We start from the raw sequence: 16,977 nt of genomic DNA on the forward strand, positions 1-16,977 counted from the left end.
GCCTCCATGTAATTTGTTACTCGATATTACTCGATTTATTTGTTACTCGATTGTTACTCGATTTATTCACAATAAATCAACAACCTTCCTAAAATGGGGTTTCCAACCCTGTACGCAGTGTTTATGGTTGATTTATACACTGGAATGATGACCTCTTTATTCATATTAGCTATGTGTCAGTATATCACTGAAATCCATGAGTTATCACAGCTGCTTGTGTATACTTCTCAGAGAACCTCATGTTGAACTGTAGGTTTTTCATTGTCTGTTGTCATGAATTTGGATTACGCAAATCAAATGGAATATTTATTCAGGACTACTGGAGTTACCTACATTTATCAGCATTGCATCTTCTTCAAGAGGAGTGTTTCCATTTAAAATGGGTTTCCTGAGCCTACAAGTTATTTCTTGTTGGGAATTTTTTCCCGCCATAAAGTGCAGTTCAGGGTGTCTTGGTCGGTTAAGCCTTCAGCTGTCATACACTCCCGTGCTCCATTCATCCATATCCTCCTAGGTCTTCCTCTTCCTTCTTCCAGGAGGTATCCATTCCAGGATAGTCTTTGGATATCTCTTTTCTTGTATCCGTTTTACCTGTCCATACCATGTTAGATGCTTTTCTTTGTTGGTGTCAATACCAGGTTTCTGTCTCTTCTAGAAGTTCCTGCTGAGCGTCTCCAAAAATCCATTCCTGTGGAGAGCAATTTGTTTTCCACTAGCCTATTCAATGTCGAGGTTTCTGCTCTAAACATTGCATCTCAATTGTCAATTTTCACCCATGTAATCCAGATTCTTGTTGAAGCCTTACATACACAGAGTGTTTCATAAACATTTTTGAAAATTCTGGGACATATTCTAGAATATGGCCCAGGGGCATCGTGATGATTGGGATTTGTAGGGGAAGACTGATGTAGGTGCAGCTGTTTGAAACTTAAATTTTGATATAAAATTTCTACTTTGAAATAAAATAAGGAGTGAAAACAGCCTTCTCTTCGTGCCATTTAACGTCGCAACGTCACTGTCATCTTGTCGGGTCTGTTTGCTATAGTTTCCCGTTGCGTCAATGCTATCTTCAGTTTTATTAAGAAAAAATTCTTCAAGCCTACAAATTTACAAAGGAAAGCGAGTGACAGTTGCTTTTATTTTATTTTTAATGAGTTGTATTTACAAATTTGGATCACGTGGTTAATACGTAGGGTAGTTCCGGCTTTTTTTTATTTTATTAAAGTCAGATATATGATGGCTGCTCAGGATGAAATGGGTATGTTTTATTTGTTTACCTGAGTTGCATCAGCTGTTATACATGTAGCTTTGCTTAAGATTTGTGCTTAAATCTTGTTTCCTCTCACATTTATTGACTGACCTACGAAAATAAGATTAAAATTTAGTTGTTTTTTCCTGTTGGTTCATTTGATCTTGATATTTTCTAAGAAAATGTTTATTGGTTTGTATCCCATGCAGGTTCAAGCAACAAGAAATAATGTGGTGTTATTAACATTTTTTCACTCTAGTAGCGCTCAGTTTTTATGTCTATAGCCAAATAAATTTTTCAATTTATTGCAATAATAGACTACTGCATATTTTCATGATAGTGTATAATACTGGAACTGCGAAATTCGCCCAAAATTACCGGGCGAAGTGTGTGGGTTGCATAACGTCGTGATATATTCACCAACGGTACATATCATGCATTAAATATTTAGCATACACAGAATATAAATTATTATAATACAATAAATGGACTTAATCAATACATTACAAAGCAAAGTTAGTATCTCCAGTGAACGTGTTCAGCATCAAGAACTAGTAAAGTTTAAGGTGATGATAGTAGGATTTGGCCTAGCCCAGTTGTTTGACAGAAAATAAATTAGGTGTGTAAAGAAGCGAATCGGTGTTAAAAAGTTATGTAGTTACACGTAAATCCACTTGCATAGCGAGTACTGATTTTAGGAAAAAGTTCGCTCCGCACTACTCAGATTTGCAGAGATCTGGTGAGTTGATGCTCATGAAAACAATGGAGTTTCCACCCATCCTGTTTTTAGTCATGAGCCAAAGACTAGTGGCCAGATTGACATATTATCTTGACACTCTGGGTTTGGTACTTCACTTACCCATCCATTTCAGAAAATATTTCTGCTTGAATTTATAAGAAACCATAGCTAAATATTCAAAGCAGTGTAAAAATTGTCTAAAATTGGAGGGGCAAGTACTCTTCCCTGACTTCCCTTCTGATGTTCATAAATATATACCTGCTTGAATATATAATATGTAGCCATTAGCAGTTTACAAAATGTCTGTGTACTTGTGATGCAGCACAGCAAGTATCCTGGACTGAACTGTCAGTCACCTGACAAAAAAATAAGGAAAAAGTTCATGTAAATTATATATTACAAATATAAAATAATGGAGCCATACTTGCTCCATTATTGGTAAATGTACTACAAAAGAGACCTTTTAAATGGAGGCAAATGAAGAGGCATGACTATAAATATTATTTTTAATAAGTATACACATTACCATATTTAATTAGTTTATTAGTATGAAAAGGACAGATTGATACAGTGAGGTCCAAATAGTTAAATAAAATTGACTTTGTTTTGATCTATATTGAAATACTTTTTTTGGGCTTGGATTTGGGTTTAGGTAAAGTCTAACCTCATTATCAGAAATACAAAACTACCACTGTAGAACTCTAGCTGCTGAAAAAATTTTCAGTTGACCAAGTTATAGATTTCTCCTAAACCTAAAATCCTAGTGCAAAGACTGATTCCAACGTAGAAATTAGAAACAGCAAATTTTATATAATAATTGGGATTGTATGTGTTTAATTGTATCAATGTGTTCTTTTTATTCCAATAAACTAATTAAATATTTCATCTAGTAAAGTGTCTTTCATTAAACTTTCTTATTGTGTATTTCTGTGTAATGTCTCTCAAGTTTAATTAAAATTAATTTTGCTTCTTGCTTCCTAAGATGCATACAAGGAGCCATTAATTATTTATTTATTTATTTTTATTAAAACAAATTTTATATAGTTACACCACTGATTTAAAGTGAAAAATATAATGAATTAATGTCTCTATAATAAATACTTGTCAAGTGAAAATTTTGGACCTGTCCAGGCGTACAACCTATTTTCAACAATAATATATTAGAATGCTTAGAGAGACTGGAAGTTTATGTAATTACTGTGTAGCATATACTTGAATTACATGTTCATTCAGAGACTGAATTAAGGTTGAAGCTATTCAGTCCTTTTTTGGGTACTCAGGGGAGGCTCCCTTTGTTTTGATTTGAGACCCTTTTCAGTTGGAGCCTGGGTGCACCAATGCTGTTTATGTTATATACAATTATAGATAAATTGGAAAAAAATTGTAGTATTGGGGACTGGAAGTAGTATCCTATGTATAGAATTAATGGCTTGCAAGTTGGTAATGTTAGATTAGGAAAAAATTACTTCAAAAATGTAGAGAAAAATTAAGACTTCTGAACATGGATGTTACCATAATTTTTGTTAAGGTGATTACAAGATGATAATTACAATATAAATTAATTCTTTTGACCACATTATATTCTTTTATTTGCAACTGCTCTTTTTTCTTTTTTTACATACATTTGGTTATTTTTTAAATAGTTATTTAGCATAGGGGTTTCCATTTTAATGGTAGTTCTACATTAGAATAAATTTTCATCAAAAGTGATGGGATTTTCACATGATTCTACCTTTTATAAAAACATATGGAAGTTTGTTCCAGCAATTAACCACCTGCTGGCTAAAGGCAAATTTCCATATATCTAATCTACAAGTGTCTTTTCTCAATTTGAATGTATGCCCACCCTCAGGTGCAGAATTGAGCAAGAGGAAGAATCCTATCAGTGTTGAGCTTGCTCAAACTATTCAATGCCATATATACATGTCATTCAGATCACCTTGCAGGTGCCTAGTCTTCAGACTCTCTCTCATCAACCGGTGCAATACCACCACTTTGCTTATTGGAGGCTTGAAGTGGTGAAACCCATGTTTAGTCTCTAGAGCTAAGTTCCGGTTAACCCTTCCCTACCTCTTCCATCATGCAGCACGATTGATGACTTTTGAGGTTATGATGAACATCTTGGTGAGATCTAATATTCCTTACATTTCGAGGGTACATCTCTAAAACGGTGTTCGCAGGCTGGCCGCTAGTTAGTACACCGGCCTGAACCTATTGGTAACTCTCTAGGAGGCTTCCGGATCAGCTAGTGTATAATCTTGCTACCTCTACTCTGCCAGATAGTGACTGGAGGGAGTCAGAGTAGTGTGTATGCAAGGGGGGGGGGACTTTGTTGAGGCCATGTTATGTCAAGGATCTGGGTATATTCTTACCACATGTATGCCATATCCAAAAAGTTCATTATTTCATACAGCATGCCCCCCGCCACCTATTCTTACTATTGAATACACCATGAATTGTCAAACTATTAGGGTAAGCTTATCTGCGAGAAGATCTAAACCTCTCAAACACTTCCTAATTCATTTCACAAATATATGTGGTCTCAATTCTAACCTCACCGATGTCCATTTCCACTTGCAGTCTGCCAAACCCCATGTACTTTTTCTGACAGATTCTCAGTTATCCTTTGATTCAACTACTGCTCATCTCAGATGCTCAAATTATTTACTGTACGATTCCTTTCGCTTCAAAGGTGGTACTTGTGCATATGTCTGTTCTGATATTCCCTGTCAGAGACTTGGCAATTTGGAATCTCCTCTCTTTGATCTTTTCTGGCTTAAAATCTCTCTACCTCATTGTGTCAAATTCATCTGTTGTCTCTACTGTTCTCCCAATTCCACTAATCACTCGGAGCTCTTTGACTTCCTTTCTTTGCAACTTGACTCTCTCCCGTCCAACTTTCCTAACAGTGAGGTAATTTTCCTTGGTGATTTTAATGTTCACAACTCCAGCTGGCTTCCGTTTTCTAGTCACACCGAACCAGCTGGTCGAGATGCTGAGGCTTTTGCAATTACTAATGACCTTGCACAGATTGTTTATTTACCTACAAGAATACCGGACAATCCCAACCATACAGCCAGCACGCTTGATCTTTTTCTTCCAAACAACCCTTCTAAGTACTCGGTCAAAGTGAGAGGTCCTTTAGGCTCCTCAGATCACAACTTGGTGATTGTCTCTTCTCCAATGGAGCCTTTATCTCATGGCTATTCCCAACCTCGTGTTGTTTGGCATTACAAGAATGCAAAATGGGATGACCCGCAAGATTTCTTTTCTTCTTTTCCTTGGTTGGATTACTGTTTAAAAGCTTCTGATGTCAACGTTTGCTCAGATTGTGTCAGTGAAATTATTCTTGCAGGAATGGAATCCTTTATCCCACTCTCCACTTTAAAATCTCGTCCTTTATCTAAACCTTGGTTTTCCAATAAATGTGCTAAAGCTGTTCAAGATAAGAATGTTGCATATCGTAATTGGCTTGTTTACAATTCTTCAGTTTCATTTTCTGCGTACACCAAAGCTCGCAACAATTGTAAAGCAGTTATTAATCAGTCCAAACTAGAGTTTGAACAGGCTAAGAGTAGAAAACTTGCTTCTTGCCCTAATGGTAGCCGAGCATTCTGGTCTCTTGCCAAAGCTATTGGCCCCAACTTTTGCCCATCTCTGCTCCCACTTCTGTCCAAACCAGATGGTTCTGTTGTCACTTCAGCCAAGGATAAAGCTGACCTGCTAGTATCCCATTTTTCTTCCAACTCGTGTATTAATCATCTTGGTAAAACACCTTCCACTGTTCCCAAAACACTCCATTCAATGCCTCCTGTGGTCTTCCGTCAAAAGGATGTCAGAAGGATTTTGACAAATCTTGATGCTAAGAAAGCTCCAGGTCCCGATGGTATTTCTCCACTTGTTCTCAAAGCCTGTGTTTCTGAACTTACTCCTATTGTTTGCCGCCTTTTTTCACTTTCTTATTCCAAAATTGTTTTTCTTTCAGCTTGGAAATTTGCTCCTATCCAGCCAGTTCTTAAAAAGGGTGACAAACCCCTGCCATCCAATTATCGTCCCATTGCAATTATTTCTACTCTATCTAAAGTAATGGAGAAATCAATTAACCGTCAACTCTTAAACTACCTAGAAACCTTCTGTCTGATCAACAATTGCTAGTATGGATTCTGTCAGTGGATAGAATCCATGCTAGCGATCCACTGGTGATATTCTGGCTTATGTTACCCATTTATGGACTAATTCAATGGAAAGGTTTGGTGAAACACAAGTAGTTGCTCTTGACATCTCAAAGACATTCGATCGTGTTTTGCATAAAGGTCTTCTAAAGAAGCTTCCATCTTATTGTTTGCCAACTGTTTTTTGTAATTGGTTATCCAGTTTTCTCTCTGATCGCTTACTGAGGGTGATGGTAGATGGCTTTCTGTCTTCTAACTTCTCAACTAATGCTGTTGTCCCACAAGGTTCACTTCTTTCCCCCACTCTTTTCCTCTTGTATTTTAATGACCTTCTTCCATTGACTGGAAATCCTATCCATAGTTTTGCCGATGATAGCACATTACTTTCCATTTTGAGAAACCTTGCCCTGCTCAATCAGCTTCAACTTCTCGAAAATCTGCTACCAATTCCTTAAATTCCGATCTTCAGCTAATTCTCCAGTGGGGCAAAGACAACTTAGTTGATTTCAACCATTCTAAAACTGAGTCTTGTCTTATATCTCACAAAAAGGATTCTTCTGCTCCTATGCTTATCTTTGATGACACTCCGATTTCTAGGCAAAATGATATATCTCTTTTTGGGATTACCCTGACTTCTAATCTCTCTTGGCACAAGCACATTACAAATATTGCTTCCTCTGCATCTAAAAAACTTGGTTTTCTCTTTTGCTCTCGGCGTTACTTTTCTTCCAAACAGCTGCTCACGCTGTATAAATCGCAAATCTGCCCTACCATGGAATATCGTTCCCACATCTGGGGTGGTGCCCCCCAAAACCTCTCTCAGGCATCTTGATTCTATTCAGATGACGGCTGTTAGGTTAATTAATGATTCGTCTGTGACAGAGTCTCTTCACTCGCTGTCTCTTAGATATACTGTTTCTGCTGCATGCCTCTTCTACAGATACTTCCATGGGCTGTTCTTCTGAATTGGCTTCTATAATTCCCACTTTCTCTTTCAAAACAGTCCGACCACGTGCAGGGACCAGCCAACATCCATTTACTATCCAACTTCAAACTCACAGAACAAACTTTACATCTTCCTCGTTTATTTATTCAACTGCCGTTTCTTGGACCAACCTTCCATCATACGTATTTCCTGAAAATTACAGTCTACAGAATTCAAGTCCAATGTCAACAAATGTCTTCTTTCGTCTTCTCAACCTCCAACCCAAGCACGGTACTGAGTACTATAGGTTCTAATACGTCTCGTGTTTGGGGTTTACATAAAAAAAACCTTTCTTGGTAACAGCAACCCTTAGTTCCACTCACTAATCTTATTGCCCTTCTCTGTACTCATTCCAGCAGCTCTACATCTCTCCTAAAATGACGCCTCCCAATCTGAATGCAGTACTCACCGTGTGGCCTGACCATTGCCTAATTCTAGTGGATAATCACCTCCTTATCCCTGCTAGCAAAATTCCTATATATCATTTACAAGACCCCATGAGCTACTCTTGCAAACTGTCTGCACTACTCAGAAAACTTTAAATCTGACTGCAGAAATATCCCCAGGTAATTTTCATGCTCCACTACCCTGAGTGTAGTACCGCACAGTTGGTATGCTACTCTGGGGTTGCTGCTATCCATATGCAGCACTTCGCATTTGTCAATGTTTAACTTCAGTTGCCACCTCTCAGCCCATCTGCTCAACTTTTCAAGATCCTGTTGCAGTAGCTTACCATCCTTACTGTGATTAACAACTCTACCAACCCTTGTATCGTCTGCGAACTTGGACATTAAGTCTGATATACCTTGATCAATATGACTGATAAATACAGAAAACAATGGGCCCAACACGGACTCCTGGGGGACACCATGAATAACATTAGTCCACGAAGAGCAGTTTCCATTAATTACCACTCTCTGCTGTCTCCCACTCAACCATCCCTTTATCCATAGCAGCAATTTGTCTCCAATGCCACACTGACCCAATTTGTGCAGCAATCTTCCATGTACAACAGTATCAAACGCTTTCCTGAAATCCAAGTATATAATATCAAAATTATTTTTTGCATCCAGTTCCTTTGTGACCACATTGTAGTATCCAACCAAACTGGTGAGACAAGACTCCCTCTTAATAAACCCGTGCTGTGTGTGAACTATAACTGTAGTCTTGTCTAGATGATCTTGCAGTACCTCTTTAACCAGCGATTCCATTATTTTTCTTCTAACAGAAGTTAAACTAACATGTCTGTAATTACCTGTCACCTTTGTGAACTGAGGATATATTTTCACATCTCCAGGCAGTGGGGACCCCACCTGCTTCCAAGGATGCCCTTGTAATCATGGCTAAGGGCCTGCTTATTTTCTTTGCTGCCTCCTTTAATATAATTGGATAGATCCCATCCACCCCTGATTACTTTCTTATGTTTAACTTCAACAATTTCTCCTCCTCTTTGCTCTCAGTTATTACAAAATCATTCAATTCCCTGTTAGAGTTTGATATGCTTCTGGCTTCCATTTCCCTAAAGAATTGCTCATGTGTGAATGTAGATGCAAAGTACTTATTCAGTTTGCCAGCTACCTGAGCAGAATCATCAACAATTGAACCATTGATATCAAGTGGACCAATCTGATTCATCCCCCTTCCTTCTAGAGTTTACATAAGTAAAGAAGTCCTTACTGTTTTTCTTTGCATCCTCTGGCAAAAATTTCTTGTAATCTGCCTTTACTTGCTTAACCTCCTTTGTGACTGGATTAGCCTAGTTTATATCTACCATAGACTTCTGTGTCACCTGATAATTTTATGCATCCCATGCATTTTTCTTCTCTGCCATGAGTCCTTAGTTCATCTGACATCCATTTAGGTCTAAACCTTGAACAGTATTTCTTAGTTGGTATGAAAAGCCTAGTATCTTCCAAGATTAATTTCTTGAATACATCCGCTTTAGAATTTGCTGTTGGTAACACATCTGTTTGTCCCACTGTATAGAATTAAAAAACTGTCTGAGACCACTGTACAGTTGTCACCTTTACGAAAGCAAAAACCAAAAACCCTTCCCTTTACCATTGATGGTAGGTACATCGTTGAGTAAATCCCACATCAGTACACTGTGATCACTGCTACCTAGTGGTTTTGTTATCATGACCATTGTGCATATTTTTTATGAAAAAAAAAAGATACACACATACACAATATATTTTTCTCAGTAATGCTACTGGTATGGTGTGGTAAACTAATGTGACTCCTTCCCCAACCCCCCAAAAAACCATTTGCGTGGCTGAAACCACTTTTGAGTTTGACAGTCCTATCTTTTTGTATTATTTTTCTTAAGTGAGAGTGTGCATTTATAGTTATCTGTTGAGTTTCCTTACATGTTTCAGGCAGCAACTGTGGCATATTTTTTACATAATACTATGCCACTGTGCTTCCGTGGTGAGCATTTATTCTTGTTTGTCTGTTCCGAATTTTTAAATTTATTTTTTCATTTGGCGGTTTGAATTGATTTTTTAATTTTTTGCTTGTATTTGGGTGGCTGTTAACACTCCTTCAATGTGAGATAATTCCTTTGTGTGTACAGTAGTGCTAAATTTAGTAATTCGTTATTTGATTACACTACATTTAATTTTTACATTTTTTTAATAATGTTTAGTTTTTAAAGGAAGAGTGCGACTAATGAAGACTGCTCCTCTTTACTATGATTGCAGCTACTTGGCCATAAATTCCTTGCAGGTTGGTGAAATTCCTAGGAGTCATGTCAGAGCTCATTTATCTGTCAGATACCATACATTCTTTCTATATTCAAAGGCCCATAAGGTGTGGTTGGGAATTGATCTGCACAAATGTGAACTCTTACTAAATTTTGCTCAAGCTCTAGGCCTTTGAATGGGCCAACAGACAGGGCAAGTTGGTACTGTGTTGAAATCCGAATTACTCACTTCACCTCATAATGATCGCCATAAACATTGTTCTGGATGAATTTCTGGCCTTGGATCTGGGCCTGTGGAAAGCCTGACCTTTGCAGATGACATGACTTTCCTTGTTAAAGGTAACGTGAGTGGTTGTAGAGCAAAGATCAAATGCCGCCCTCTTGCAGTTGCAAAAATGGGCACAAATGCATATGCTCAAAATATTGTCTGACAAAACCAAACAAATACTTCTAAAAGGCAATTTGGACATAAGAAGACATCCACAAATCAAAATTAACACAACCACTATAAAAATAGTAACAGAACTAAAATATCTTGGAGTAGTCTTTGATTCAAAATTTATTTTTTATCCCCATTTGACCTACTTGGTGAGGAAAGTGAGAAATTATGCAGGTGTGATTGCCAGGATCAGTTGAGCAGATTGGGGGCTCAAAAGAAAGACCCTGGCAATCATACACCGTGCAATGTTCCTACTTGTTATCACTTATGGAGCTAGTGTATGGTTTACCCACTCGGCCATAGTAAGAAACAGGTGGGATATTCAGGGATATTCGTTGTTGTGGCAGACCCCAGGGTTTCCTCCATGAGCTTTTATTGTACTTCTTGTGTTGAAAGGTGCTTCCGTAGCCAGGTGGGAAGGAGCAGCAGTGCATAGCACACGCTTCTTGATTAGACCGGGGTTCGAGCCCGTCACCACCGGCCAGGTGGTCAGGGAATGACCACCACATATCTTGGAGCAATATGGCCTTAGTTGCTAATGCTCCTAAAAACCAATAACAACAATCTTGTGTTGAAGCTTATGCCAAAACCGGCCATTTGTATGTAGTGTGTTGGGCGTGTAAGTGTTATGATGTGTTCTGTTGTGTTTTCGGCTGGTGCCTGGCTCTTAGCAGGTGGGAAGCAGTAACACCTGGTCACTACATCCCACTCCCCATCCCCGCCATGTGGAGGCGGCCAGGATCAACTATCTCCTATTAGGCAAGCCCAGGACATAAGACCTGAGAGTTCCCGAAAAAGAATGAAGTGGAAAAGGAGGAATACAGAGGGAGAAGTTTGGGAGCTGGGGAGGTAAATGGATAGAAAAGAGGAGAATCAACAGAGGGACTCTCCAATAATTAGAAGTGAGAAGAAGTAAAGCAAGAATAAAGTAGGGAGAAGTGGACTAACTTCTTTAACCATCCCCACTAGTTCCTAGGATGGTAACTAGCTGGGATAGTTAGAGAAGTTCCTAGGGGGATTTTCCATGGGAACCTATCCCATCCTAGGAACTAGGATCAGCAAAACTTCTTAATTTACATTTTGCTTAACCCCTTGTAGGCAGAACTTCTTCAGTTGTTGAAGAAATAATTGATCTTCTAACAAGAAACACAGTGAAAGCAAATTCCACGAATTCTGAAAAGCTCCACAGAAAGACACTATGTGCAATATATACAATATCCTCTTCAGTAACACAGCAGAATATACACTATGTACAGATACATCTGGTGTAATGCCAGGGTAATGCCATAACCTGGCCCAATAAATAAAAGGTTTCAGGGTTAACACAAAAGTAATATACATGTCCAAATTCTAGATGAGATCACATTAGGCAGGGTTCTAAATTATGATGTTTTAAAAAGTTCTTGCCTAAATACAAGCTCTAAGAGAGCCCAAAAAATCTAAGATAATCATCCAAGACAGTTAATAACAGAGTTACTAGGAAATGTCTCTAATATGAAATGTCACTCACAAAGAAATATTAATTCCAAAAACTCTAAAACACTAAAGGCCAAATAGTATCTTGATGAGTAGAACAAAATTCCTTGTACAGTAAATACCTATTCTGCTGAACACAATTCCACATCATGAACAAGTCTATTATAAAATCCAGAAAAGTGTAGCACTTAATGATACTAATCAGTTGCAACTATAGAATCCAATCAAAGATGAGAGATATTTCTTTCCTAATCCAATAAAGGATCCAAGAAATCACAGGAACAGCAAAACTAAGACCTAATTTCATTTCTTCTTTTAAATGCACGAGAAGCAAACACATTAAAAGCTGTCTGAGATTCAACCAGAATTTTATTGTTGCTGGAGTCTAAGTTAGGAACTACACTAAGTAGGTCACGTCGGAGATCATTATAATAATGACATTGATGAAGAATATGGTTAACAGTTTCTTCCTGGCCACACAAACAAAATGTTGTTGGTGAAAGTCCCAGTTTGTGAAGTTTAGTGTTTATACTTCCATGTCCAGTTAATATAAACATACCATATAAGCCCGGCTAAAACCACATTGACTCCTCCTTTTTAATTTCCCTTGCTATAGGCAGAACGTCCCTTGTGACTGCACCGATAACAGATGAAGACCACTCCTGCTGCCATTTTGCAACAAAAAGTTGCCTTAATCTTGTCTTAGTCTTAATGAGAGCACAGATACTGCAAAAACCTTGGGAGGTGCAATATGGCCACAGAAGCCGATGTGCCAACAACTACCAAATAAAAAAAAAGAGCACAGATCTAATTGGATATCATCATAGGTCAATGGTATTTTCTTCATTAGGTGATACTTAAGGTAGTGGTACTGAACTTCAAAATGGACAGGTAGTTTCCCAAGCAAAGCCTGAAGAGCCATGGTGGAGGTAGTTCAGCAAGTTCTTGACATGGTCAGGAGGGCAGCCCTCTGTGCTTGTAACAGTTGTTTTACTACAGCGACTTTATTGGCTCTAAATCCCCATGCACCAGCTCCATAAGAAATTATCGGCAAAAACACACAATTATAGTGGAGTCGTAAGGTCTGACCTCTAAGACCCCAATCTTTTCTTGTTATCTGTTTAATTCGGTTCAGGAACAGTTTAGCCTTTTCTTTAAATACTGAACATGTGGTAGAAAACTGAGAGCATCATCAATATAAATGCCTAAGTATCGTCTTCGATAAGTACTTAATGACTTGTTCCCTATATTTAATAACTGGAGGTCTTCCATGGTCAAGTTTTCTCTTAAGCAACTCTGAGACATTTTTGCAATAGATACCTGCAATTTATGTGTTGTGAAGACCAGTTGGAGAGTTCCAACGGCACAGCATTTGCTGAATTTTCAAGGCTTTTCCTAGAATTACACTGGATTAATATTGTAAGATCGTCAGCGTATGCAATCATATGAATAGCTGAAAAACTCTTAACCAGGAATCAAAAACCAGATTCCAGCATAAGGGACCAAGAATTAACCCCTGTGGACATCCTCTTGTAACTCTGCGAGAGATCTCTTCCAGTCCAGATTTGACAGAAATGGTACCATCAGAAAAATAGCTCTTTAAAAGCTTATATATATTTATGGACACTTCGGCCTCCCGGAACCTCGTCAGGGCACTGTGCCACCAAAGGGTGTCAGAGGCCCCTTTGAAGTCCACAAAGAGGCCGAGCAAATACTTGTAATCTGTTTCAGCCTGAAAAGTTAAAGTCTAACTAAAGCATCTGCTGTCCCTTGTCCTTTGGTGAATCCATACTGGTCTTCAGAAGCAAGTCCTTTGTCGTCATATGCTGCAATTAATCTACTGACAACAACCTTCTCTAGCACCCTTCCCAGAACTGGGAGAAGGGCTATAGGCCTATTTGATGATGGATCCTTAGCCGGTTTTTTAGGATTCTTAAGCAAGATTTTGAGGAAAGTTCTTTTCCACACTCTAAGGGAATTCACCACTACGTAGGCATGAATTAAACAAAATTAGTATTGAAGCTGGTACAATTTTCCAGACTATATATACAATATATACACAATTTTCCTATATATATACAATTTTCCAGATTCCATAACATTTACTTCAATTTTATCATACCCAGGAAATTTACCTGAGTGCATGGATTTTATTGCGCATTCGACCTCTTCCAGAGAGAATGGAGGTTCTTCAGTCAATCCTGTGTAATTAGAATTTAAATGTATGATGTCAATTTGTTCCATTGACATATTAGTATCAGAGTCTTGATGTATAATTACATCTAATATTCTATCTATAGTAGAAGACCAAGATAGTGTACTTTGACCTTCTGCAGTTGTGACAGACGTGAAATTCTCCTCTGGCGGAATCTTTTTGGTCACAAGCTTGTAAATAAGTCCCCGGGGATCACTGTTTCCCTGGGTGCTAATTAAACTCTCCCAAGAAGTCCTTTTTTGTTTGCAAATCTCATTATGATAATTTCGTCTTGCTTGTTTGTATCTACTTTGTAAAACTGTCAATTCAAGTACCGTACGCGATAGATTTCTCTTTGCCCTCTGGAATTCATGCCTAGTCCTAGTAAGCTGTTTTAAATCAGTTAATGTAGATGACCACTATGGAATGTGATATGGTTTGCACTTTCTAAATTTCATTGAGGCTTCACAAGCCTGTATAATAGTGTTCTGTATAAATTTAACTTGATTATCCAAAGGAAGAGATTCCACAATACCCATCTGCTCATGAGTAAGCATTTCTTTTATTACCTTGCCAAAGACCTGCCACTTTGCAGACCTAGTGTGAAAACGAGGCACATCAAAAGGATCCTATCTAGAACGAGAAACGACATCTGTCATAATAAACTTGATAACGTTATGGTCACTGGCTACCCAATCAGTTTTAAACTGCCAATCCGAGATCCTTTGGGCCAAAGATAGTGTTGCCAAGGAGACATCTATAAATGATTGCCCACATGTGGTAACAAAAGTCGGTGGATGTCCACGTATGTTGAAAATTTTTAAACGATGTGACATGATTATTTCCTCCAAAAGTTCCCCTTCATTTGTTTGTTGAGTATTCTGCAATGCCGAATGGCATTACATTCATTAACAGGAATATTGGTTGATCCTGTAAAGCTCTCACAGCGGAATCAATATAGTTCACAAATGGTTGAATAGAATCATTATGTTGGGCACATTGATAATAAATCGAGATAAGATAAAACTTCCTGGACTGGCCTTCAATGCAGGCACAGACTGCGTGTGCAGAGCAAAGACTTGAAATCCGGGGTAACAGTTAAATTAGGGTCAGCAATGACAATAGCTGCCCAAATTCTCCTCCTTGTATTCCGCCAGTACCAGTAATGTCCGGGTCAGATTGTAATAGAGTGATCAAGAACAGTTGTGGTGAGGTCATTCATAACTGCAATCGCACGTTGACAGTTAAGTTGGAGAAAATTTAATTGTTTTAAATTTGTACTGCTTGTGTTGGAACTGATTGGAGGTGTATTATTCATAACTTGTTTTAGATCTGATAATCTCCAGCACCTTTAAATATTCTTGGCATTTAGCATCTTTATATGAATGAGCATAGTTCTTTTTTCTCCGCTTACAGTTCGGACATTCTGGGGGTTTGTCTTTATTCTGGCAATCTGCAATATTATGACCTGAACAACCACAGTGACCACACGTTTGACCTTATTGAGTACACGTCCTAACTGAATGGCCGTAGCCAAGGCATTTAAAGCAACGTGGTACTATAGTATAATCCTTAACTGTGTGCGATGTCCACCCTATGTAAACTCTGAGTTGAAAGCAAAGCTTTTCTAATATCACTGGAAATCTTAAATATCCAATTTACCATTGACCGATTTGGTTTAGGAAGTGTTGAAAACCTAGGTTTTACTTGCACCTGTACGTCCTCTGAGGTAAATCGATAATCCTTTAGATTTTTGTGAAATAAATCATCTAATATATCTTCAATTTTAACCTCCTTGTGTATGTCATACATAACAATTGTGGGACCTAGTTTCTTGGGTGTCTCAGATTTGAGACCACACTCTTGCAATTTTGAACACTTTCTTATCTTATCAAGCTCCTGTGAAGTTGCAGTCTCAATAAGTATCCCATTAGATTGAATCTTTCTTATGTATTTGATTTTTACATCCTTGATGTCCGACGCCAATTTAGTTTTAACCTCCTGCCTAACGTCTTCACTGGTAGAAAAGGAATTGCCTTCCTGAATCTTAATAAGTATAATGTGTTGCTTTGGCACAGGCTTCACTGATCCAGTCCTTGGTGTAGCAACATGTAATGGAGTGTAGATTTTTGCCGCTTGTGTGTATGATAAATTAGGAGCAGCCAAGGTAGTTGGCAAAGACACTGAAGGTCCAGCTGGAGTTCCTTGTATCTTGCTAAGTTGATATTCTCTTTCCTCAAGTTTGGCCTTTAGCCGCTCATTCTGATAACTTTGGTCAATAATTGCTCCATTGCTGTCCAAGTTGTTTGAATGTCTGTCGTAACCGTCTTAGTCAATCTATCACCATCAGAAATAACCTCAAACAAATATTGAATGTAATGTAAAAACCTGGTCTGTATATGATCCAAGATATTGTGATGATTGAGATTGGTCTAATGTACTTACAGAGTCTGGCTGTTGTAGCATCCAGGGAATCCTGAGACCTAGTTGAAATCATGTTTGTGACCACTGGAATATCACTGGGTTCCAATCTGGGCAACTCCACCCTAACACCCAATTCTGAGGAACAATCTGTGTCCTCAACTCTACCTTCAACAACTTGTGAAGGTAATGGTGGAAAATTGTTCACCAAGTTGACTAAATCATCTGAATCCATTTTATTCTTATTATTCATCTAATTTTAAGATTTTCAATATATATATATATATATATATATATATATATATATATGTATATATATATATATATATATATATATATATAATGTGATGTAAAAGTTAGGCAAAAGTAATAAAAATAAATAAATATGAATATGAAGCTATCATTAGAGGCAGCAAATGCACATCCTCCACATGAAGCCTAATTATATCTGATAATTAAAATAAATATGATATTTAAAATAAAAAACATCGGCCAGTAGTACGGCAAAAATGCAGAGCGAAACGAAACACAAAAAAAAAATAAAAAATAAATAAACAAACAGGGAAGGGAAAGTAGAGATAAGACAAAAAGGTAGTCG

The 16,977-nt window shown here is 37.9% G+C and overlaps 1 protein-coding gene across 1 annotated transcript in view; it reads left to right on the forward strand.

The window, feature by feature from the left end:
* Window positions 1–1,170: 1,170 nt before the first annotated feature.
* The window catches only part of LOC150086083 (proteasome adapter and scaffold protein ECM29), a 367,922-nt gene continuing 352,115 nt past the window's right edge, over window positions 1,171–16,977 (forward strand). The window contains exon 1 of the mRNA XM_090374364.1: window positions 1,171–1,258. Coding sequence (XP_090230490.1) covers window positions 1,234–1,258 — 25 coding nt within the window. The 5' untranslated portion in view covers window positions 1,171–1,233. The remainder of the gene's footprint in view (window positions 1,259–16,977) is intronic.

This window comes from Mastigoproctus giganteus, chromosome 5 (assembly GCF_048544385.1).
Source record: "Mastigoproctus giganteus isolate SK-2022 chromosome 5, ASM4854438v1, whole genome shotgun sequence".
Taxonomy (NCBI): Eukaryota; Metazoa; Arthropoda; class Arachnida; order Uropygi; family Thelyphonidae; genus Mastigoproctus; species Mastigoproctus giganteus.